Source organism: Clarias gariepinus, chromosome 25, assembly GCF_024256425.1.
Source record: "Clarias gariepinus isolate MV-2021 ecotype Netherlands chromosome 25, CGAR_prim_01v2, whole genome shotgun sequence".
NCBI classification, from domain to species: Eukaryota; Metazoa; Chordata; class Actinopteri; order Siluriformes; family Clariidae; genus Clarias; species Clarias gariepinus.
Genome location: NC_071124.1, coordinates 25420001 through 25446029, shown reverse-complemented (window position 1 = coordinate 25446029; position 26029 = coordinate 25420001). Strand labels below are relative to the sequence as shown.

Below are 26029 nucleotides of genomic sequence, written 5' to 3'. Positions count from 1 at the left end.
ACCGCGGTTCAGACCAGCGCGGGTCGTATCGGTGCACTGGACAGAAGCGGGATTAGGAGCATTAATCTGTTCTGTGGTTTCTCTCCAGACTGGAAAGGTGCTGAACTACAGCAATCCCATCATCCTCTTCTTCTTCCTGTTGACCTTCACCTTGGCCACTATTATGCAGTGTTTCCTGATGAGTGTGTTCTTTAACAAGGCTAATTTAGCAGCAGCGTGCAGCTGCATCATCTACTTCACCCTCTACCTGCCCCACATCGTGTGTTTCGCCTGGCAGGACCGGATCAGCGCCAGCTCCAAACTCGCCATCGTCAGTCCTGCTTTACACACCACGAGTAGACCTTAGTCTGGTCGGTCAGAAGCTGTTGATTAATTCTCTATAACAGCAGCTTTACATTAATGTGCCCGCTCTGGTACATTATCGTTTCCATAGCAACAGTTCATGATGTTCTTTAATGAAAAAATAAATAAACTGATTGTGGAGGAGTAAACACCTGAGGGGGGGCTGTTATAGGAAAATAATCAACAATAACTCCATTTCAGTGTAACACACACACACACACACACACTCTCCAGTATACTAATCCTTTTTTTTTAATTTTTGTTAGTTTATCAGTGTGTTAATGTGTTTATCAGTGTGTTATTGTGTTTATCAGTGTGTTAATGTGTTTATCAGTGTGTTAATGTGTTTATCAGTGTGTTATTGTGTTTATCAGTGTGTTAATGTGTTTATCAGTGTGTTAATGTGTTTATCAGTGTGTTATTGTGGAACTGTGTTACAGAGTTTGTTGTCGCCGGTGGCATTCGGGTTTGGTACGGAGTATTTATCCCGCTATGAGGAGCAGGGCCTGGGGCTTCAGTGGGACAACATCAGCACCAGTCCACTAGAGGGTGATGAGTTCTCGTTCCTTAACTCCATCCGCATGATGCTGTTTGATTCGGTTCTTTACGGTGTGTTGGCCTGGTACCTCGATAACGTCTTCCCAGGTCAGGACACATCAGACTCTAATCCACAATGGTTTAAATATGGTGTGTGTGTAAGTGTGTGTGTGTGTAGGTACAATATAATGGTTAACAAAGTGACATCATGTGTGAAGACAGAAGAGTGTGTACATGGGGGCACAGGTGTGTATAGGTGTGTAAAGGGGTGTATATTCAATTCAATTTTCAATTCAATTTTATTTGTATAGTGATTTTAACGATTGTCATTGTCCCAAAGCAGCTTTACACAATCATAAGAATTACTTAAGTGTGTATGAGATGTGAATGTGTATGAATCAGAATGATCAGATCGTCCCTGATGAACGAGCCGAGGGCGACAGTGGCAAAGAAAAAAAACTCCCTGAGATGGTAATAGGAAGAAACCTTGAGAGGAACCAGACTCAACAGGGAACCCATCCTCATCTGGGTGAAACAGAGAGCAGGGATTGATCTGCACTCATACTGTGTGTTAGGAGGCTGGAGGTTCAGTATACCAGGAGATGTGGAGAAGTTCATATGGAGTCCAGTTTGTTATTGGAGGCTCAGGTAGACTGTAGGAAACTCCAGTCCTGAACTATCGAGAGACTGTAGCCATGTCATGTATGGGGGTGTACAGGTGTGTATAGGGGTGTATGAGGTGTACGGATGTGTATGGGGGTGTATAGGGTTGTAGGGGGTGTACATGTAGGAGTGTATGGGGGTGTATCGGGGTGTACAGGTATGTATAGGTGTGTACAGGTATGTATAGGAGTGTACAGATGTGTATGGGGGTGTACAGGGGTGTATAGGGGTGTACAGGGGTGTATAGGGGTGTACAGATGTGTATAGGGGTGTACAGATGTGTATAGGGGTGTACAGATGTATATAGGTGTGTACAGATGTATATAGGTGTGTACAGGTGTGTATAGGTGTGTACAGATGTGTATAGGGGTGTACAGATGTGTATAGGGGTGTACAGATGTGTATAGGTGTGTACAGATGTATATAGGTGTGTACAGGTGTGTATAGGGGTGTACAGATGTGTATAGGGGTGTACAGATGTGTATAGGGGTGTACAGATGTGTATAGGGGTGTACAGATGTATATAGGTGTGTACAGATGTATATAGGTGTGTACAGGTGTGTATAGGTGTGTACAGATGTGTATAGGGGTGTACAGATGTGTATAGGGGTGTACAGATGTGTATAGGGGTGTACAGATGTATATAGGTGTGTACAGATGTATATAGGTGTGTACAGGTGTGTATAGGGGTGTACAGATGTGTATAGGGGTGTACAGGTGTGTATGGGGTGTACAGGGGTGTATGGGGGTGTACAGATGTGTATAGGGGTGTACAGATGTGTATAGGGGTGTACAGATGTATATAGGTGTGTACAGATGTATATAGGTGTGTACAGGTGTGTATAGGTGTGTACAGATGTGTATAGGGGTGTACAGATGTGTATAGGGGTGTACAGATGTGTATAGGGGTGTACAGATGTATATAGGTGTGTACAGATGTATATAGGTGTGTACAGGTGTGTATAGGTGTGTACAGATGTGTATAGGGGTGTACAGATGTGTATAGGGGTGTACAGATGTGTATAGGGGTGTACAGATGTATATAGGTGTGTACAGATGTATATAGGTGTGTACAGGTGTGTATAGGGGTGTACAGATGTGTATAGGGGTGTACAGATGTGTATAGGTGTGTACAGATGTATATAGGTGTGTACAGATGTGTATAGGGGTGTACAGATGTGTATAGGGGTGTACAGATGTGTATAGGGGTGTACAGATGTGTATAGGTGTGTACAGATGTATATAGGTGTGTACAGGTGTGTATAGGGGTGTACAGATGTGTATAGGGGTGTACAGGTGTGTATGGGGTGTATGGGGTGTATGGGGTGTACAGATGTATATAGGTGTGTACAGGTGTGTATAGGTGTGTACAGATGTGTATAGGGGTGTACAGGTGTGTATAGGGGTGTACAGGGGTGTATGGGGGTGTAAAGGCGTTAATATCACACGTGTTTGTGATTTCGCTGCCCTGCAGGTCACTACGGAATTGGGAAACCGTTTTATTTTCCCGTGCAGACATCCTTCTGGCAGACTGAACAGCGCCCCCAGGCTGACGTGGCTGATCCAGGTACTGCAACACCTTAGTCTCCTAAAGCCAGGTGTGTAAGGATGAAGGTCAAAGCTCAACATCTAATCAGAGCTTAAGAATGATTCAAGGGGAAGGCCCACCATATCATGGAGGAGCTTTTAACACATTGCTAAAGGATTGTTAGAAAGTTCGGTTTTATTTGAGCAGAACTAAAAGTTCTGTGTGAAACCGTTCTATCAGCCAGGAGGCGCTAAAGTCCTCTAGACGAGCGTGTCCTCAGACAGGTCCGTGTTTCGTCCCGCAGCTCGCGAAACACCTCTGACAGAACATCTGGAGATGAAGGAGAAGGAGGTACAGACTCCTGACATTAACCCTGAGCCCTCAGTGCTGAACCGCAGCGCCTCTCGCAGGCCATGCAAACACCAGGACAAGAGGGAGAGGATGGAGAGAGAGAGAATGGAGAGGAGGAAGAGAGAGGAGGAAGGTCTGAATCCTCAGGAGGATCGACAGGTGGAGCACACGGGTGAGGGAACATGTGATGGTGGTGGTGATGAAGATGATGATGTGTTCTGTAGATAGATAGAGAGAGAGATAGAGAGATAGATAGATAAATACTTTATTGATCCCGAAGGAAATTCCAGATATCCAGCAGCCATAGCGACAGTAACACAAAGGCAGGTTGTAGCTTGTGCACACTGTATATCTCACATACAGTCAGTACACACAGCGTAATGCCAGAACTGACCAGAAGTTACTAGTGCAATGAAGATCTAACAACACTGCAAGATATAGAAGGAGTATATAGTTAAGCATATAAATCAAAAGATCATAATAATGTAGGATCATAACTGTGTCTTAGATGGTAAATATTGTAATCTATCAAGTGTCTCAGAAACACCAGGTGTGTGTGTGTGTGTGTGTGTGTGTGTGTCCACAGAAAACCCGTTGTTCGAGGCAGAGCCTGAGGGCTTGGAGGTGGGTGTGCGTGTGAAGGAGCTCGTGAAGGTTTATCCCGGAAGTTCTCGTCCAGCTGTTAACGGCCTCAGTTTGAACTTCTATGAAGGACAGATCACCTCGTTCCTGGGACACAACGGAGCGGGAAAGACCACCACACTGTACGCAGCCGCGTTTCTCCTCAGTGTGTAATTCACCCTCATCCCTCTCCCAACACTGTCTCAGCTGGAGGTCCTGAGATGAGTTACAGCATGACATGAGTGTAGATGTTAGAGGAGCTCCGGTCTGAAACAGTGGATGAGAGCTGAGGAGGAGGTAACTCAGGACACACTACTCACACTCAGAGTGTTCCCTCTCTTCTCCTCCCTCAGGTCCATCCTGACCGGTCTGTTTCCTCCCACGTCTGGAACGGCGATCATCAGCGGGAAGGACATTCGCTCGGACATGGACGTGATTAGACGCTCCCTGGGGGTGTGTCCTCAGCACAACATCCTGTTCAACCAGTGAGCATCAACACACACGCAGAAACAAATACAGCCTCCTAAAGCAGGGATTAGAGAGAGATTAGATTATAATCACAAAAATCAACACCGATGTGAACAGATTCATTCAGAGGTAAAAAAAAAAATTTATAAAAAAAACTTTTAGAAACAAAAATGTTCTGGAAATAAATGGAACAAAAGTTCCAGAGATAAAAATAGAAATCTATTAGTTATAAATAGAAGCCAAAAAATATTAGAGAAATAAAGCGAAATAAGAGAGGAGCATTATGGGTAAGAGAAATTAAGAAAAAAGAGAAAAAAAAAATACGAATGGTTAAAATAAATAAATGAATGAATTAATAAATGTGAGTTATTTATTATTATTCACACCGGCAACAACTTTTATTAGCTTTTAAATTAGATTAGATTTAGTTTATCTATATATACAGTATGTGTGTGTGTGTGTGTGTGTGTGTGTGTGTGTGTGTGGTGGTGCTCGGGTTCCTCTCTGATCGAGTGCTCCATCTGTTCCAGTCTGACGGTAGAGGAACACGTCCTCTTCTACTCGCTGCTGAAAAGCCGAGAGCGTGAAGAAGCTGAACAGGAAGTGGAGGCCATGCTGCAGGACCTGGGGTTAACCCACAAACGCCACGAGGAAGCGCAGAACCTCTCTGGTCTGATCTCATCCCTCAGTCTGACTCCTTACAGATCAGTGAAGAGTACCATGTGCAGGGCTCCTTCTGAGTTCCTCCTGAGTTCCTCCTCAGTGCTCTGTGTGTGTGTGTGTGTGTGTGTGTGTGTAGGTGGGATGCAGAGGAAGTTGTCGGTTGCCATGGCGTTTGTTGGAGGCTCCAAGGTGGTGATTTTGGACGAGCCCACTTCAGGAGTTGACCCGTACTCCAGACGGTCCATCTGGGATTTACTCCTGAAGTACCGTGCAGGTGATTTATTATTATTATTATTTTTCTATTACAGCTGGTCATGAATTGTTTTATTTCCACGAATATGAATCTTGGTTTATGGAAGAACGTCAGGTTTTACTTTAATCCGTGTATAGTTATGTTTACCGTCAGTGTGATGAGTGACTTCCTGTTCTCACTGACGTTAGAGCAGCTAGAAACACTCATTCCTTCATGATAGCACTTTAGACCTCTCTCTCTCTCTCTCTCTCTCTCTCTCTCTCTCAGGCCGCACGGTGATTCTCTCCACCCACCACATGGATGAAGCTGATCTTCTCAGTGATCGAGTGGCGATCCTTTCTAAAGGCCAGCTGCGCTGCTGCGGTTCTCCTCTCTTCCTGAAGAACTGCTTTGGTGTTGGGTTTTATCTCACACTCGTCCGCCGTATTAAAGACGTGCGAAAGAAAGAGGTGAGGCGTCCCGTTACACACGATTTAAACCTTTTCTTTTCCTCTAAAGTCATCTTCAGAGGGCGGGGCTAGTCATGATCTCTGACTGTGATGTCATTAAATACACTTTTTTTATTACATTGGAGGACAACATAACCGCGTAATGGTTTATCATGTTCTAATGCTAGCGCTGAGATGATGGTTGTCATGGTAACAGTATGTTCTGACAGGTTTGTGCTGCTGTTCAGTAAATCTACAGCTAAGATCATGAGAGTTAGAACGTATTTTTATTATTTTTTGTTTTTTCCCCGATTTTCTCCCTAATTTAGTCGTGTCCAATTCCTCCCCGTCACTAGGGGGCTCCACATTAAGGCTACTACTACCACTCAGTCAGGAGGGCCAAAGACTATCACGTGTTTCCTCCGAACCACGTGACGTCACCGACCGCATCTTTTCGAACTGCTCGCTTAGGGGGTGAAGTAACACACTCGGAGGACAGCGCTATCCGCTCCTTTCACTTGCGTGAGCTCACAGACGCCCCTGATTGGCTGTAGAGCCGTGATTAATGCAAAGTACCTTTCATCCCTCCCCCCTGAGAGAGCTCGGCCAATCAGCTCTCTCTGTGCCTCCGGCTGTGAGAGGTTACAGCATCACCCGGGAATCGAACCAGCGATCTCCGGATGATAGGGCGAGCACTTTACCACTGTGTCGCTTTATCACTGCACCGCTTGAAGGCCATTAATGAGTTTATTTTGTGTACATTTGTTTTGTTTTGCAGAACGAGTGTGACTGTGCGTCCGAGTGTTCCTGCGCCTGCTCCACCTGCGGCAGGTTTAAAGAGGAGACTCGAAGCCAGCACATGGACAGGAGCCTGGACGGTTAGCGCGCTAATCATCTCTTAGCATTTTTCCTTTAATGTTTTGCTTCATGTTAGGAATGTTAATATTGTTTTATTAATGAAGACTTGGATTTTCCTGGTCAGGTAATGTGGAGAACATCACCGCTCTCATCCACCACCACGTTCCTGAGGCCAGGCTGATCGAGGTGATCGGTCAGGAGCTCACCTACCTGCTGCCAAATAAAGGTTTTAAACACCGCTCGTACGCCAGCTTGTTCCGGGAGCTGGAGGAGACGCTCGGAGACGTCGGCCTGAGCAGCTTCGGCATTTCAGACACCTCGCTGGAGGAGGTCCGCTTCACCTCCTCTCACTTCGACACCATTTCAGTTCTGTTAGAGACGTTTAGTCAGTGTTGTTAGATTGTGAGAGATGAACAAGAAGTGAGACGTCTTCTCCTCTCTCAGATCTTCCTGAAGGTTACTGCAGAAGGAGAGGCGTGTAACGGCAACATGCAGCCAGGTAGGCACCGCCCCCCCCCCCCCACATCACCCCCCCCCCCCGTCACCCCCCCCATCACCCTCCCGCTCCCACCTGCAGCGCCCTCGTCTTGTTTCCTTCTGTGTAATTTGTGTTTGTTCTTAACATGTTTGCACACGATTTGTGTGTCATGTGTGTTAATGTTTGTGTTGTTATTGTTCACCCTCTCGTGTCTTTTGTGTTTATTGTCTTTTTTCTTTTTGTATGAATTTATGATTATCGCTGGTGCCTCTGTGTGTGTGTGTGTGTGTGTGTGTGTAACGGTTTGTATCGAATCTAATGGTGTTCCCCAGAGCAGTGGATGTTACAGAGGAAGAAAAGCAGCAGTTTGTTGAGAGACACTAACAAATCTGTGGCTCCTGAAGGTGATAAAGTGCTCGGGCGAGCTAGCGCTGATTAGCATTCCTGCACCGCGCACTGAGGCACTTTAGTACTTTAGCTTAGCATTAATTAATGCCCTGTAGCCCATAGCTTTGCTAGAACTTTCATCACAGTTTTTACAGTGAAGTTCTTGAGATGTTCTCTGTGTGGTCTCCTGCAGGAGGGAACGGAGCTCAGGAGAACGGCGTGGGGACAGGTGGTGCTTCGGATAGTGGCACTGGGAAAGTCTTGGGACAGGTCAAAGGTCTCAGTCTGGTGATGAAACAGTTTCACGCTTTACTGGTGAAGAGATTTCATCACGCAACGCGCAGCTCCGAGGACTTTCTCGCTCAGGTGACATCAAAGAGTCCTGATCAGTCAATTTGGACACGCCCGCCTGTCTCACTCAAGCACACTCACCTGTCTCACTCAGACATGCCCACCTGTCTCACTCAGACACGCCCACCTGTCTCACTCAGACACGCCCACCTGTCTCACTTAAACACACCTATTTGTCTCATTTAGACACGCCCCCCTGTCTCACTCAAACACACTCACCTGTCTCACTCAGACACGCCCACCTGTCTCACTCAGACACGCCCACCTGTCTCACTTAAACACACCTATTTGTCTCATTTAGACACGCCCCCCTGTCTCACTCAAACACACTCACCTGTCTCACTCAGACACGCCCACCTGTCTCACTCAGACACGCCCACCTGTCTCACTTAAACACACCTATTTGTCTCATTTAGACACGCCCCCCTGTCTCACTCAAACACACTCATCTGTCTTACTCAGACACGCCCACCTGTCTCACTCAAACACACCTATCTGTCTCATTTAGACACGCCCCCCTATCTCACTCACACACACACGCGTCTCAGACAGACATGCTCACCTCTCTTACTCTAACAAGCCCACTGTCTCATTCAGGCACACACACCTGTTTCACTCAGACACGTCCATCTGTCTCATTCAAACACACACACCTGTCTCACTTAGACCCGCCCATCCATCTCACTCAGTCACACCCACCACTTTCACTCAAACACTTGTAATATGTAGAAATTATCAGAAAGATATTTCTATTTTCATCCTGTGTGTGTGTGTGTGTGTGTGTGTGTAGATTGTTCTGCCAGCGAGCTTCGTGTTAGTTGCTTTGTTCTTTACTCTGATCGTCCCTCCGTTTGGCGAGTACCCGAGTCTAACACTCACACCCTGGATGTACGGACAGCAGCTCACCTTCTTAAGGTCAGCGTCGCTTCACTTTATACCTGACGTCTTAATTATCGCTGCGGTGAGATTTAATTAGTCGTGATTTGCTCGTTTCAGTAACGAGCGTCCGTCCCATCCCACCATGAGACACTTCATCTACACGCTGCTGAGAGACCCGGGGATGGGGACGCGCTGTATGAAGGACCAGCCGCTAGAGTAAGACACCTCACACCACACACACCTGTTAACACCTCTACATCTCTGAGTCTGTCGCTGAAATAGAACAAATAAATACAAGATTCTGGTGTTGTTAGCGTTGTTAGCGTTGTTAGCATGGTCTGGATGGGGATTAGAGAGTGTGTTCGACTTACCAGGACAGAGTTTTACTCTAAAGGATAAAGAACATGTCAGATTCTTCTTTTAAACAGTGTTAGCTCAGTTTGGCATTATCTATGTGAATGTTTTCTTGTGTGTGTGTGTGTGTGTGTGTGTGTGTGTGTGTGTAGGAACTTGCCATGTGGGAATGTTACGACAGATTGGGACGTTCCACCCGTTTCTCCAGTGATTAGTAACATCTTGCTGAGCCCTGAGTGGACGGAGCGGAACCCCTCCCCTTCCTGTCAGTGCAGCACCAATCAGAAGCTCACGATGCTCCCGGTCTGTCCAATCGGAGCAGGAGGACTGCCTCCACGCCAGGTACGCTAACGGCTGCAGGGCAGAAACCATTCAGTTCAAACACATTCATCGCCAGCTAAAATTATACAAGATTGCGCTGGCCCCGCCCCTCTGATCACCTCGCCCCTTTCATTCAGAGTAAAAAGTGTTCTAGCACATCACCTGCATGTCAGTAGTGCACTGTTAGCATCGTTAACTCTACTAGCCTTGTTAGCATTGTTATCAGTGTGCTCACTGTTTGTGTCCAGAGGAAGGAAGCGACAGGAGACACTCTGCTCGACCTGACAGACAGAAACATGTCCGACTACCTGGTGAAGACGTATCCCAGTCTCATCAGGACCAGGTGAGCGTCACCACACCTACCTCTACCTGCGTTTTTATGACATCACAGCTCTGACACTAACCAGAAGGTGTGTGCTTCTCACACACAGCTTAAAGAGTAAATACTGGGTGAACGAGCAGAGGTAACGTGTCTCTTTCTCTTTCATCTCTTCCTCGGTCCAGTACGCTCTCAAGGTTCTTCCCAGTAATCACACTGGTTTGTGTTCTCAGGTACGGCGGTCTGTCTGTCGGTGGCCAACTTCCTGTTGTGCACGTGGATCCTGTAACCATACAGAACTTCCTGTACCAGCTCGGGAACATGATGAACATCACTGGGGTAGGCACCCTACAGAGGCACCCTACAGAGGCACACTACATATATCACCTAGATATAACAATAGTTTATGTTAAGCCTATGTATGTAAAAGCGTGTCGTTTCGCACTGACCCCTCTGTAGGGTCCCTACTGCAGACTCGCTGTTGAAGAACTCGGACCGTTCCTGCACCACATGGAAAGCGAATATAACGTGAAGGTAAACGTTTGTCAGAAATATAATTTGAAACTTACAGTAATGTACTTTCACACTCCCCCCTTGTTCCCTTGGTCAAGTCCCCTTGCTGTGTGTTCTGTGTGATGTCACAGGTGTGGTTTAGTAATAAAGGGTGGCACTCCATGGTGGCCTTCGTGAACATAGCGAACAACGCCATCCTGCGCGCTAACCTTCCCTTTCACGCTGATCCGTCTGAATTCGGCATCACCGCCATCAACCACCCCCTCAACCTGACCAAGGAGCAGCTCTCTGATGTCACAATGTGGGTGTCTTAGGCCACGCCCACAACACACCCAGGCCACACCCAGACCATGTACAGATTACACAGCCACAGTCAATTAAAGGCAATCTAAGTCACAGATCACATTTCTGCAGAAATTAAACACACTATTTACTTAAATATTTGTTTCTCCCCTTAAAAACTGACTTTATTCTTGAAATATTTATAGTTTTCTGGATCTTTTAATTTTTCTTTTTTTTAATGAATCTGAGGACTTAGTTTTTTTTTTACTTGTTTCAGTTAGTTCTCTATGATGTGATCTCTGCTGTGTGTGTGTTTGTGTGTGTGCTGAGCAGCTTGACCACGTCTGTGGACGCCATGGTGGCCATTTGCGTGATCTTCGCCATGTCCTTTGTCCCGGCGAGTTTCGTCCTCTACCTCATCCAGGAGCGAGCGACGAAGGCCAAACACCTGCAGTTCGTTAGTGGGGTCAGTCCTCTCATTTACTGGCTCACCAACTTCTTCTGGGACATGGTGAGGGCTTCATGCTTTTCTTCTTCGTCATCACCGTCATCATCCTCACGTCTATATTAATGAGGTTCCAGACCCTCCTGAGGAAGTGCAGGAGCTGAATCTTTTCTCTCTTTGTGACTCTGAAGGTGAATTACTCCATCAGCACAGTCATGGTCGTCTTCATCTTCATCGCTTTTGATAAAAAATGCTACACGTCCCCCAGGAACCTGCCAGCGCTCATCACCCTGCTGAGCTTATACGGGTCAGCTGCATCTTCTCTTTCTCCTCCTACTTCTCCTGCTTCCTCTAACATTTCTTCTACTTCACCTTCTTTATTTTTCATTATGTCCTCCTTTCACTTCTCTGTTATCATCATCACCACCTTCATCTTTTTTCTCCTACCTCTTCTTTTTCCTTTTCCTCTTGTTCTTCTCTCACCATCTACATTAACTCGTTTCTCTTCAGTTTTATGGTTCTCTGTTTCCTTCATTTTAGTTTATTCTTAATTTCCTTTTCTTTTTACCTTGCTTTATTTTTTTTTAAATACAAATTTTGAGTAAATAACTCGTACTCTTATTTACTGGCCCGTGCTTTTGGGGGGGGGGGGGTGTTGGTGGTTGCAGGTGGTCCGTGACGCCGATGATGTACCCCATGTCGTACGTGTTCAGTGTTCCCAGCACCGCGTACGTCTCTCTGTCCTGCATTAACCTGTTCATCGGGATTAACAGCAGCGCCATTACCTTCATCCTTGAGCTCTTTGAGAACAACAGGGTAATCCCCTTACACTTATCTGTGTGTGTGTGTGTGTGTTTCGGTAATACTCCCTGCTTCATGATCAGTATGGTTACCCTAACACACACACGTCCCCTGTTTCAGTCCCTGCTCCTGTTTAATGAGGGATTAAAGAAGGTGCTGCTGATTTTCCCTCATTTCTGTTTGGGGCGGGGCCTGATCGACCTGGCCATGAACCAGGCGGTGACCGACGTCTACGCCCGATTTGGTGATGTAACCTCATGTTATTTAGAATGGAGTAAATCCACTTCATTAACACATCAGGTGAGTGTAATGTATGATGTTTGTGTGTAAAGGGGAGGAGTTTGTTCTGGACCCGTTCAAGTGGGACTTTGTGGGGAAGTACGTGGTGTGTATGGCACTGGAGGGTTTCATCTACTTCAGCTTTACTCTCCTCATTCAGTACAGGTTCTTCCTGGATCACTGGTGAGTGAGAGTTCCACATGATTTACTTTATATACAGGGAGTATAGAAAAGGCCCTACTTACTAACTCATAATTATGAGATAATATCTTATAATTATGACTTATTGATACTGGTATGATACTGGTATTAATGTCATTGGGTAATTTGGATGATATTATCATTAGTATATCAACACTGCACAGGTATCTAAAGTGCTTATGACTGTTCAGGAAGAAAAGCACATTCTGTCCTCCTCGAAGTGGCTCTCTTCCTTCAGGAGCAGCTAAACCTGTAACGATGCGGGTCTTACGAGGGGCAGAACCACGCATAAATACTTTCCAATATTCTGAACGGGCATGTCCGCAGAAAAGAAAGACAAACAGATAGAAAAGTGTGCTGCTTAGAGACAGAAGCAAAGCCCCAGCCTCTGCCTGTCTGAGACGCCGGCGAGAGAGAGAGAGAGAGAGAGAGAGGGAGCGGCACGCATCAGTCCAGCGCGCGCACTCAGGTTAAGTACAGTATGAAAGTACAAAAAAAGACACAAACCCCCCTCTCTCTCTTATAAATCCTCGGTAAGGGCGAACGTTTTTTAGTTTCCCGAGCACCGTCCGTTCTCGCGTAGACGGCGGGGCTCTGTTCATTTTGTGTTTTCAGTTTTAATTTTGTTTCCTTTTAAGTTCCTAATTAATAATCCCCCGCCATGTCCAAACGATGAGGTCTTCCCGTGTGTATCATAAGCACTCTCACAACAACTCCTATTTCATTCATCCCCTCTAAAGCCCAGCGTCATAACATCATAACATTTTGTGGTGCGGCTCTCCATACCGCCCCACGTAACAAAACCAATATGAAATGCTTCATGGATACAAAATCATCCATTTAAAATGCATCCAAGCTGGCTTTCTGGTATCTCAGAGAATCATCTGGCACCTATTAAAAATTCTGGATCCTCATTTACGGGCAAAAGGATGCAATAACTTTCGTTTCCGATGTCATGCGCTAAAATGCTCCCTTTCACAAACTGCCTCCCCTTATCTCATAATATGAGATAGTAAGTCATAATTATGATGGGTGTGGTCAATGTAATGGGTGTGGTCTGTATGATTGAGGTGGTGGGTGTGGTCTGTTTCATGGAGGCGATGGGTGTGGTCAGTGTAATGGGTGTGGTCAGTGTAATGGGTGTGGTCTGTATGATTGAGGTGGTGGGTGTGGTCTGTGTCATGGAGGTGATGGGTGTGGTCAGTGTAATGGGTGTGGTCTGTATGATTGAGGTGGTGGGTGTGGTCTGTGTCATGGAGGCGATGGGTGTGGTCAGTGTAATGAGGCGGTGGGTGTGGTCAGTGTAATGGGTGTGGTCTGTATGATTGAGGTGGTGGGTGTGGTCTGTGTCATGGAGTTGATGGGTGTGGTCAGTGTGATGGAGATGGTGGGTGTGGTCCTGCGCAGGTTATGTGACTACAGTCAGATCCCAGCTCCTGATGAAGATGATGATGTTGCTCAGGAGAGACAGAGGATTTACAGCAGGACACAAAACAACGACATCCTGCACGTCCGAGATCTCACCAAGGTCAGCATCGACTACACCTTACTCACACATCTGTAAACCATCATCACTTACACACCAGTGTGTCTGTGTGTGTGTGTGTGTGTGTGTGTTCAGGTGTACGTGGGGAGGAAGAGGCCGGCGGTGGATCGGATCTGTGTTGGTGTTCCACCTGGGGAGGTAAAACATCTAGTTTCTTTCTCTGTGCTGAAACACTAACAGTGCTGTAGCATAAGGAAGACGTTTAAACACACAGGTGCTAACGTTAGCCTGCGTTCACAGTGTTTTGGGCTGCTCGGTGTAAACGGTGCTGGAAAAACTACCACTTTTAAAATGCTGACTGGAGACACAGACGTGACCTCCGGTGAGGCCTCGGTAGCCGGATACAGGTAACACCTTAATGTGTGAAAACGGTTAGTAAGAAACCACACTGAGACGTGACACTTAAGTACGGCTGAATTATGAATGATTTATGGTACTTTAATGTTTCTTACTCTAGTATTCTAACCAACATCCTGGATGTGCATCAGAACATGGGCTACTGTCCACAGTTCGACGCGATCGATGAGCTGCTGACGGGCCGAGAGCACCTGTACCTGTACGCGCGGCTCCGGGGAGTTCCCGAGTCCGAGATCAGCAGAGTGAGTCAGGGGTCGTTAGTCAGAAAGTTACAGAGCAATCGACATCAATGAAGTTAAAGGGTGAATATCTCACATCAAGTGACCGCACACTGCTTTATGTGTCCTGCAGGTGGCGCAGTGGTGCGTAGATAAAATTGGCCTGTCGGAGTATGCAGGTCTCTGTGCTGGAACGTACAGCGGAGGAAACAAGAGGAAGCTGTCAACTGCAATCGCCATGATCGGCTGCCCACCTCTACTGCTGCTGGTCATCATCATCATTATCTTCATCATCATTATAATAATAATAATAACAATGATAATAATAATAATAATAATAATAATATGTATGTATGCAATATTGTATTATAAATTAATGATAAAATGTATTTTAAAGGGAAGCAGCTGATTGGTCAGAAGGTGTTGATTAATACTCTTTGACTGCAGAACAGGTTTAAATTAATGACGATACGTTTGGTTTCCATAGAAACAGTTAACACGCAGGCAGGCGCTCGACTAATTATAAACAAATGAAACATGATTCGATTGGATAAAGTTAAAGGTGACGTTTCTGTAGCATGTATGGAAGGATTCCAGTGTCAGAGCTCAAGCCGTATCTTTAAAACATGATTATTCCATAAACAACTATTTTAGTTTTTGGCACACACACACACACACACACACACAGTGTTTATTAGTTAATCAGGGTCATTGCTTCAGGTTCTTACAGGATCTAAATCAGTATTAACTCTGTAATAATTATTCTGGGATTTCTCTGTGGAGCAGTCAGTGCTGGGTTCGAACCCTCGCCGTGTTTAACCCTGGCCGTGGTGTTTACAGGATGAACCCACCAGTGGGATGGATCCTCACTCACGCCGCTTCATGTGGAACGCCATCATGAGCGTCATACGAGACGGCAGAGCTGTAGTTCTAACATCACACAGGCAAGCTGTGTCAAACTTCTACACACACACACACACACACACACACACACATTTACAACAGATGTGTCAAATATACAGCCTGGTGGAACGGGGTCACAATTAAAACCTTTAATTTCATTTGATTCTGAATTTGAATTCCAAGTCTGTCCACATGGAGGCGAAACAGAGCAACAAACTCAGAGCAACAAACCAGAACACAATGATGCAGCGCTTTACAGCATCAGATTATCTTACTAATAATCAAGTCTCTTTCTTAATAGATCTAATTTGGGGGATTTACAGGGAATGGGGGTGAATACTTATGCAAAGATGCTACGAGCCCTATCGCTGAGCTCCTAGGGTAAGGTTATGCCCACTGGCCGTCCTGCACGGTCCACATCACTCCTCCTGCCACATGGTCTGTCAGTATCAGCACTCGTATTTTAAAGTCCTGGGCTTCGAACCTTCAACCACTTGACCAGTAGGAGGGGCTTATTGGCATACGCTACAGGTTCTTACAGTAGTGTTTATACACAGTAACACTGAACTAAAGCTAAAGTAAAGACACAGAGACACAAGCCAGGGACCTCACACACCAGAGACTGGGACATTACCTCCTACACCACTGTGGAACTGGTGGAACTGGTGCATACTGGACTTCACACTCCACAGCAGCGGGTCATGAGGTCGTTAACCAGGCTCACTGAGACGCTCCAGACTCTCCTAGACTTGTGCTGGATCCCCCTACTGTGTGTGTGTGTGTGTGTGTGTGTGTGTGTGTGTGTGTTTGTGCGTGTGTGTGTGTGTGTGTGTTCATTTCAGCTCTTCATTACTAAACTGATTGAGTGTAATGAGACCCGTGAGCTTGTGAGTTTAATGCTCCTGATGGACGCAAACTTAGAACAAATAAACAAGCTATTGTTTCAATGATACTTCCCCTGTGTGTGTCTGTGTGTGTGTGTCTGTGTGTGTGTGTGTGTGTGTGTGTGTGTGTGTGTGTGTGTGTGTGTGCAGTATGGAGGAGTGTGAAGCGTTGTGCACTCGTTTGGCCATCATGGTGAACGGCACATTCAAATGTCTTGGCACAATCCAACACCTCAAGTACAAGTAAGATTTTTACAATTTCACTTTTTTTTTAAATCAAGAAAAAGTGCAATTACTTTTGCCTTCTAAAGTAAAAGTTTAGTCCCGAGAACTGATGATGAGAAAGTGTAGAAACAGATCGTTACAGTTACAGTTACAGTTACTGATACTACTGATGATGATGATGGAAAGATGAAAAATTTTAGCCCAATAGATTGGAATAAATTTTTCCCATCAGACACTGTATCAGACACTGGGACATCAGACACTGGGACATCAGACACTTTATCAGACACTGGGACATCAGACACTGGGACATCAGACACTGTATCAGACACTGGGACATCAGACACTGGGACATCAGACACTGTATCAGACACTGGGACATCAGACACTGTATCAGACACTGGGACATCAGACACTGTATCAGACACTGGGACATCAGACACTGGGACATCAGATACTATCAGACACTGGGACATCAGACACTGGGACATCAGACACTGTATCAGACACTGGGACATCAGACACTGGGACATCAGACACTGTATCAGACACTGGGACATCAGACACTGGGACATCAGACACTATCAGACACTGGGACATCAGACACTATCAGACACTGGGACATCAGACACTGTATCAGACACTGGGACATCAGACACTGTATCAGACACTAGGACATCTGACACTGTATCAGACACTGGGACATCAGACTGTATCAGACACTGGGACATCAGACACTGTATCAGACACTAGGACATCTGACACTATCAGACACTGGGACATCAGACACTGGGACATCAGACACTGTATCAGACACTGGGACATCAGACACTGTATCAGACACTGGGACATCAGACACTGGGACATCAGACACTGTATCAGACACTGGGACATCAGACACTGGGACATCAGACACTATCAGACACTGGGACATCAGACACTATCAGACACTGGGACATCAGACACTGGGACATCAGACACTGTATCAGACACTGGGACATCAGACACTGGGACATCAGACACTGTATCAGACACTGGGACATCAGACACTGTATCAGACACTGGGACATCAGACACTGGGACATCAGACACTATCAGACACTGGGACATCAGACACTGTATCAGACACTGGGACATCAGACACTGGGACATCAGACACTGTATCAGACACTAGGACATCTGACACTGTATCAGACACTGGGACATCAGACTGTATCAGACACTGGGACATCAGACACTGTATCAGACACTAGGACATCTGACACTGTATCAGACACTGGGACATCAGACACTGTATCAGACACTGGGACATCTGACACTGTATCAGACACTGGGACATCAGACTGTATCAGACACTGGGACATCAGACACTGGGACATCAGACACTGTATCAGACACTAGGACATCTGACACTGTATCAGACACTAGGACATCTGACACTGTATCAGACACTGGGACATCAGACTGTATCAGACACTGGGACATCAGACACTGTATCAGACACTAGGACATCTGACACTGTATCAGACACTGGGACATCAGACACTGTATCAGACACTGGGACATCAGACACTGTATCAGACACTGGGACATCTGACACTGTATCAGACACTGGGACATCAGACTGTATCAGACACTGAGACATCAGACACTGGAACATCAGACACTGTATCAGACACTAGGACATCTGACACTGGGACATCAGACACTGGGACATCAGACTGTATCAGACACTGGGACATCAGACACTGTATCAGACACTGGGACATCAGACACTGTATCAGACACTGGGACATCAGACACTGGGACATCAGACACTGGGACATCTGACACTGTATCAGACACTGGGACATCAGACTGTATCAGACACTGGGACATCAGACACTGTATCAGACACTGGGACATCAGACACTGGGACATCAGACACTGTATCAGACACTAGGATATCTGACACTGGGACATCAGACACTGGGACATCAGACACTGTATCAGACACTAGGATATCTGACACTGTATCAGACACTTGGACATCAGACTGTATCAGACACTGGGACATCAGACACTGTATCAGACACTGGGACATCTGACACTGTATCAGACACTGGGACATCAGACTGTATCAGACACTGGGACATCAGACACTGGGACATCAGACACTGTATCAGACACTAGGACATCTGACACTGTATCAGACACTAGGACATCTGACACTGTATCAGACACTGGGACATCAGACTGTATCAGACACTGGGACATCAGACACTGTATCAGACACTAGGACATCTGACACTGTATCAGACACTGGGACATCAGACACTGTATCAGACACTGGGACATCAGACACTGTATCAGACACTGGGACATCAGACTGTATCAGACACTGGGACATCAGACACTGGGACATCAGACACTGTATCAGACACTAGGACAACTGACACTGGGACATCAGACACTGGGACATCAAACTGTATCAGACACTGGGACATCAGACACTGGGACATCAGACACTGTATCAGACACTGGGACATCAGACACTGGGACATCAGACACTAGGACATCTGACACTGTATCAGACACTGGGATATCTGACTGTATTAGACACTGGGACATCAGACACTGTATCAGACACTGGGACATCAGACACTGTATCAGACACTGGGACATCAGACACTGGGACATCAGACACTGTATTAGACACTAGGATATCTGACACTGGGACATCAGACACTGGGACATCAGACACTGTATCAGACACTAGGATATCTGACACTGTATCAGACACTGGGACATCAGACTGTATCAGACACTGGGACATCAGACACTGTATCAGACACTAGGACATCTGACACTGTATCAGACACTGGGACATCAGACACTGTATCAGACACTGGGACATCAGACACTGTATCAGACACTGGGACATCAGACACTGTATCAGACACTGGGACATCAGACACTGTATCAGACACTGGGACATCAGACACTGGGACATCAGACACTGTATCAGACACTGGGACATCTGACACTGTATCAGACACTAGGACATCAGACACTGTATCAGACACTGGGACATCAGACTGTATCAGACACTGGGACATCAGACACTGGGACATCAGACACTATCAGACAGTGGGACATCAGACACTGTATCAGACACTGGGACATCAGACACTGGGACATCAGACACTGTATCAGACACTGGGACATCAGACACTGTATCAGACACTTGGACATCAGCCACTGTATCAGACACTGGGACATCAGACTGTATCAGACACTGGGACATCAGACACTGGGACATCAGACACTGTATCAGACACTAGGACATCTGACACTGTATCAGACACTGGGACATCAGACTGTATCAGACACTGGGACATCAGACACTGTATCAGACACTGGGACATTAGACACTGTATCAGACACTGGGACATCAGACACTGGGACATCAGACACTGTATCAGACACTGGGACATCAGACACTGTATCAGACACTGGGACATCAGATATTGGGACATCAGACACTGGGATGTCTCCAGTTTAATAAAGAACCTGCTGTTCTGAGTTTCACAGATCGCCAGCAAAACTCAGACATTTCAATTCAATTTTATTTGTTTGGTGATTTTAACAATTGTCATTGTCGCAAAGCAGCTTTACACAATCATAAGAATTATATAAGTGTGTATGAGATGTGAGTGTGTATGAATCAGAATGATCAGATCGTCCCTGATGAACGAGCCGAGGGTGACGGTGCTGAGGGAAAAACTCCCTGAGATGGTAATAGGAAGAAACCTTGAGAGGAACCAGACTCAACAGGGAACCCATCCTCATCTGGGTGATAACAGATAGCAGGGATTGATCTACACTCATACTGTGTGCTAGGAGGCTGGAGGTTCAGTAGAACAGGAGATGTGGAGAAGTTCATATGGAGTCCAGTTGGTTCTCATCAGGGAGTTATCATAGACATCAGCTACAGTCTCTCAGAACAAGAGATAATAATATAATAAATATATAAATATATAATAAATATAATCTTAATTATGATCATAATCTTATTTTAGGTTTGTTGTTATCTTATATTAATAGATTTTAGATACATGTGACTACTTGAAAGGTTTCATTCGTCTGAGTTTATCTGATGGTTAAACAAACACGGCACTGATGTGAGACGGGTGAAGAACTAATAGCCCACGGCGCTGGATCTGGGACAGGACCGGCCGTGATGATGATGATGTTCTCCTCCTACACTTACCCCCTGTGTCTGACTCCAGACGCGTGTGTGTGTGTGTTCGGTCTCAGGTTCGGAGACGGTTACGTGGTGACGATGAAGATCCGAGCGGCTCGAGCCGGTTCCTCTCCGGACCTCGGTCCTGCTGAAGCGTTCATGGAGAGCAACTTTCCGAAATGTGTGCAGCGCGAGAAACACTACAACACGCTGCAGTATGAGATCGGCTCGTCATCGCTCGCTCGAGTCTTCCAGCTGGTGGCAGAAAACAAACACAAACTCAACATCGAGGACTACTCCGTGTCTCAGACCACGCTGGACCAGGTGAATAAAAATCACCGTGTGTGTGTGTGTGTGTGTGTGATTGGACTCGCTAGTTAAGCGTAGCTAGATTTCCAAACAGCTAGGCTCTGTTCCAGGGACTTCTTAGTCAAACGATTGTGTTTCATAAATCCAGAAAAACTATCATGACATAACGAAGAGCTTTAAAACCACATGGAGGGCCGAGGTGAGATACTGGGGCTACTGGTTCCCAATCTTAGCCAGCTACGTTAGCTACAAAAGCTAATCACTCGTCACAATGATAACCTTTGTTCCAGTATCGTAAACATCCTGCTCCATGTGTGCAGTTTAACACAAACTTAATCACAGTTAGTCACAAACAAAAGTGAAGTAAAGACTGAGCAGGTCCAACGTGTGTTTAATGTCAGAGGTGGCGCCCTCTGGTGGTGAGACATCAACAAGACGCAGCAGCCATTAAATCCTTAAATCATTTTATCTAAAGCAGAAGGAAGTGCTCGAATTAAAACCCCCAAATTAATCACAAACTCTCCCTGACCACGCCTCTGACCACACCCACGACCACGCCCCATCCATACTCTCCCAGTTGTATGACTGAGTTAGTAACCCAGTAACCCAGTAAGTATCTGTCCAGTGATGTAAACTTCTAAGCACTTTGTTTAAGTCGCTCTGGATAAGATGCCTACTGTACGTGTAACGCCTTGGTTCCATTCCCATGTGATTTAGATTTAAATTAGATGAGATTAGATTAGATTAGAGTTTATTATAATCTGATGTGTTCTGTTCTTCCTGCAGGTGTTTGTGAATTTTGCGAAGCAGCAGTCGGCTGAGGATGATGATGATGTCGTTCTTCATCCCAGAGCAGCCGGAGCCAGACGAGAGGCAAAAATCTCACCTGTTAAGGCCGCTTCCAAAAAATAACCATCATGTAAACACGTCATGACACGCCGTACACACACCTATAGAACACACACACACACACACACACACACACACATCTGTCTACTCATGATTTAATGAATCAAAGAAGGAAGTTTAATCTGATTCCTGACGCAGTAATAAATAAGTAATAAAGATTGAGCGAGTGTGTGCTGGTGGTGTGTTACATCTCACAGAAATCTCTCATCATCAGCAGTGTGTGTGTGTGTGTGTGTGTGTGCGTGTGTGTGTGTGCTTCAATGCTGTCCATCTGTGTGTCATGTGAAGTGTAACATCAGCAATAACACATGATACTGAGGATGTAAAGAAGACGAGAGTGTGTGTGTGTGTGTGTGTGTGTGTGTGTGTGTGTGTGTGTGTGTGTGTGTACATGACACGTCACCACGTTTACATGTTCTGCAAATATGCTCTTATTGTTTTTGTGCTTTATTTGTGTTTATGCTTTTTCTGCTGAAGCCGTGCCTGTTTTATGTATACTGACACACACACACACACACACACACACACACACACACACACACACACACACACACACACAGACACACATAATTGCTGCAGCTATTAAGCCAGAATAAAGCTCTTATTAATATATATTTTTTCAAGGAGTTTTAATATATATAAAATATTTATTTTCACATTTTTACTTCCTGATTATAATTAATGAAATGTGTAAATTCTTCTCCTGAACACAACACACACCTGTAATGGAAAAAAAAACGAACTCTCAGAAACTTTTAATCTTTTTATTTTCCAGCTGTTACAGATCGAGCAGCTGTTTACAGGATTCAGATTTAAAAAAAAATATTTATATTGAATTTTATTACAATAAATAGAGAAATTCTAGTAAACATTCATCTTTTGGTGGTTTAAAGTTTCGATCACAGTGACGTCAGGTCGCGTCCCAAATGCTCTCGTCTCTTGTCTCTCGTTTCTCTCTCACTGAGACACTCATGAGGGAATTCAGGACGGAGCTTTTTACAGAATTTCACGCTTTTAGCGCAGAATCAGATTTCACTGCTAAATGTTTCTCTCTGTCCTGCATGTGTGTGTGTGTGTGTGTGTGTGTGTGTGTGTGTGTAAATTAAACAAGGCTATAAAAGGGTTGTTTGTGCGCTGTGTCCCAAATCACTAGAGGAAGAGTGGAATGATGGCGCTCCTGAGCTCGGGGTACTCGGGGAACTCCTGCCTGTAGGTTCTGTGTTTGTCTCGAGCCCAGATGGTCATCTGTACAAACCCGATCAGCGTGAACACAGCCACTGCAGGAGAGACGCCAGGAGGTTATTACTGTCAGACAGATCGCGCGTGTGTGTGTGTGTGTGTGTGTGTGTGTGTGTGTGTGTGTGAGGTGTGAACCTGGAACACACTGCGTCATCACTGAGAGGCTGATCCAGGAACCCACCTGCAAACAAAACAACACACAGAATCAAATACAATAACAAAAACTACAAGCAAACTGTGTGTCTGTGTGTGTGTGTGTGTGTGTGTGTGTGTGTGTGTGTGTGTGTGTGTGTGTGTGTGTGTGTGTGTTGAGTGTAACACACCTCGTATGTGTAGTTTGGGCAGGAGACAAAGAAAAACAACCAGGTGAAGGGATTTTTACTCGGGTATGGAATCTGCATTGGCCTCGATCCTGAAACACACACACACACACACACACACACACACACACACACACACCATGTTCAGCTCTCATTCTCTCTGATGTGAGATGATTTAGTGATGATGATGATGATGGTGATGGTTATGATAGTGATGATGATGATGATGATGATGGTGATGGTTATGATAGTGATGATGATGATGATGGTGGTGGTGATGGTGGTAATGGTTTTGATGGTTATGATGGTTATAATGATGTTGATGATGATGGTTATGATGATGGTGATGATGATGGTGATGGTTTTGATGGTTATGATGGTGATGGTGATGATGGTTTTAATGGTTATAATGATGATGGTTATGATGATGATGATGGTGGTGATGATGAGGGTAATGGTTTTGATGGTTATAATGATGATGGTTATGATGGTGGTGATGATTATGATGATGGTTATGATGGTGATGATGATGATGATGATGATGATGGTGATGATGATGAGGGTAATGGTTTTGATGGTTATAATGATGATGGTTATGATGGTGATGATGGTGGTGATGATTATGATGATGGTTATGATTGTAATGGTTTTGATGGTTATAATGATGATGGTTATGATGGTGATGATGATGATGGTTATGATGATGATGATGGTGGTGATGATTATGATGATGGTTATGATGGTGATGATGATGATGGTGATGATGATGAGGGTAATGGTTTTGATGGTTATAATGATGATGGTTATGATGATGATGATGGTGGTGATGATTATGATGATGGTGATGATGGTGATGATGATGGTTATAATGATGATGGTTATGATGATGATGGTGGTGATGATTATGATGATGGTTATGATGATGATGATGGTGGTGATGATTATGATGATGGTGATGATGGTGATGATGATGGTTATAATGATGATGGTTATGATGATGATGGTGGTGATGATTATGATGATGGTTATGATGATGATGATGGTGGTGATGATTATGATGATGGTGATGATGGTGATGATGATGGTTATAATGATGATGGTTATGATGGTGATGATGACGATTAAAGGTTTTCCTCTGACCGTTACAGCTGAGGTGATTGAGGGCGAGGTGAATGGAGATGTTTCCAGACTCACAGATCTGAGAGAGGAGCACACACACACACACACACACACACACAGCTGGAACGTTAGGCTGACATTCACAACAGAATTTAAATCTATCTATTTTTATTTGTTTATTTATTTACTGAACCCAGACTTTAGGACACACACCAGGAACGTCAGGAGCGCCGTGTAGATCTGAATTTTTCCGTACACTAAAATGGAAAAACACAGACGTTATTGTGCGAGTGTTAACACACTGCTCACGCTCACACTTCCTGCACTTACACCTTCTCACTAAATTTGGAAAACAATTACACTTAAAATGTTTATAAAGACTAAAACCGAGTCACTGGGATGATGTTCAGGTTCAGAGTCGAGAGAAACACTGGAATAAAAATATGGATTTAAAACTGAACAAACTGGAATTTATAAATGTTGATGTTTGTGATATTATTATAAAGCATGAACACCATGCAGTGAGCATTAAGGAGTGAACACTAGTTAGTGAAGTAGTGAACACTAGGTAGTGAACACTTACTGGGCGCGGTGTAGAGAGGATGGTTGATGTAGTACGCTAACCACGCTGCAAACCCCCAGTAATATAAACAGTTCTGCAAAATAACATCAAACAGCAGTTAACCCCGCCCACAGCCTCTGATTGGCTGAGAGTATAACTGGGCTAGCATCGCTAACATCCTGACCAACATGAAGGTAAAGAGAATTCAGATTCCTGAACCTCTAATCAAACTATTAAAATCCTACAGACAGACAAACAGATAAACAATCAAAAGATCATATTAAATAATAATAATAACTAATAATAATAATAACTAATAATAATAATAACAATAATAATAATAACAATAATAATAAACCAGCGCTATGGTGTGAAGCGGCAGAGTCCCGTGTGAAAACCGGTGGATGAATATCGTCTCCACTAATCGCTTTATATAGTGCAGAGTGTGACACACACACGCCAATCTGCACAGAGAAGGAGAAATACACACACACACACACACACACACACACACACACACACACACACACACACACACACACACACACACAAAGATATTAGGAGTCAAATTTTATACTGTTTGTTTACCAAAAAAAGTTAATCAGAATTGAGCTGTTTTGAGGTGTCTTCTTCTTCTTTGTCTTTGGGCTGTTCCCTTTCAGGCGTCGCCACAGTGAATCATCTCCCTCCATCTAACCCTATCCTCTGCATCCTCTTCTCTCACCCCAACTAACTTCATGTCCTCTCTCACTGCATCCATAAATCTCCTCTTTGGTCTTCCTCTAGACCTCCTGCCTGGCAGTTCCAACCTGAGCATCCTTCTACCGATATATTCACCATCTCTCCTCTGAACATGTCCAAACCACCTCAATCTGGCCTCTCTGACTTTAT

The 26029-nt window shown here is 45.0% G+C and overlaps 2 protein-coding genes across 6 annotated transcripts in view; one reads left to right on the top strand and one right to left on the bottom strand.

Moving 5' to 3' along the window:
• abca4b (ATP-binding cassette, sub-family A (ABC1), member 4b) overlaps positions 1-26029 on the top strand; it is a 47332-nt gene that overhangs the window by 14134 nt on the left and 7169 nt on the right. For 3 of the 5 annotated variants that reach the window (XR_008356381.1, XR_008356382.1, XM_053487284.1), the window contains exons 16-51: positions 89-310; positions 783-987; positions 3017-3109; positions 3375-3593; positions 4008-4185; positions 4396-4527; positions 5041-5180; positions 5310-5447; positions 5694-5875; positions 6633-6732; positions 6837-7042; positions 7157-7211; positions 7523-7594; positions 7771-7943; positions 8719-8843; positions 8925-9023; positions 9314-9503; positions 9731-9825; positions 9914-9946; positions 10035-10140; positions 10261-10335; positions 10446-10615; positions 10930-11107; positions 11233-11348; positions 11710-11857; positions 11963-12086; positions 12175-12304; positions 13730-13850; positions 13944-14006; positions 14109-14215; positions 14326-14467; positions 14577-14711; positions 15284-15387; positions 16381-16473; positions 20755-21004; positions 21776-21908. Coding sequence is in view for 3 of the 5 variants with exons in the window: in XM_053487284.1 (XP_053343259.1) it covers positions 89-310; positions 783-987; positions 3017-3109; positions 3375-3593; positions 4008-4185; positions 4396-4527; positions 5041-5180; positions 5310-5447; positions 5694-5875; positions 6633-6732; positions 6837-7042; positions 7157-7211; positions 7523-7594; positions 7771-7943; positions 8719-8843; positions 8925-9023; positions 9314-9503; positions 9731-9825; positions 9914-9946; positions 10035-10140; positions 10261-10335; positions 10446-10615; positions 10930-11107; positions 11233-11348; positions 11710-11857; positions 11963-12086; positions 12175-12304; positions 13730-13850; positions 13944-14006; positions 14109-14215; positions 14326-14467; positions 14577-14711; positions 15284-15387; positions 16381-16473; positions 20755-21004; positions 21776-21901 (4845 nt within the window). In the remaining 2 variants the exon portion in view is untranslated. Of the gene's footprint in view, positions 1-88; positions 311-782; positions 988-3016; positions 3110-3374; positions 3594-4007; positions 4186-4395; positions 4528-5040; positions 5181-5309; positions 5448-5693; positions 5876-6632; positions 6733-6836; positions 7043-7156; positions 7212-7522; positions 7595-7770; positions 7944-8718; positions 8844-8924; positions 9024-9313; positions 9504-9730; positions 9826-9913; positions 9947-10034; positions 10141-10260; positions 10336-10445; positions 10616-10929; positions 11108-11232; positions 11349-11709; positions 11858-11962; positions 12087-12174; positions 12305-13729; positions 13851-13943; positions 14007-14108; positions 14216-14325; positions 14468-14576; positions 14712-15283; positions 15388-16380; positions 16474-20754; positions 21005-21775; positions 22259-26029 lie in introns of those variants that run through there. The other 2 variants (XM_053487283.1, XM_053487286.1) reach the window with 2 other exon arrangements.
• tecrl2b (trans-2,3-enoyl-CoA reductase-like 2b) overlaps positions 22400-26029 on the bottom strand; it is an 8766-nt gene continuing 5136 nt past the window's right edge. The window contains exons 6-12 of the mRNA XM_053487287.1: positions 25497-25602; positions 25160-25232; positions 24790-24833; positions 24598-24655; positions 23461-23549; positions 23273-23318; positions 22400-23175 (exon numbers count right to left, since the gene is read on the bottom strand). Of these exons, the coding sequence (XP_053343262.1) occupies positions 23048-23175; positions 23273-23318; positions 23461-23549; positions 24598-24655; positions 24790-24833; positions 25160-25232; positions 25497-25602 (544 nt within the window). The 3' untranslated portion in view covers positions 22400-23047. The remainder of the gene's footprint in view (positions 23176-23272; positions 23319-23460; positions 23550-24597; positions 24656-24789; positions 24834-25159; positions 25233-25496; positions 25603-26029) is intronic.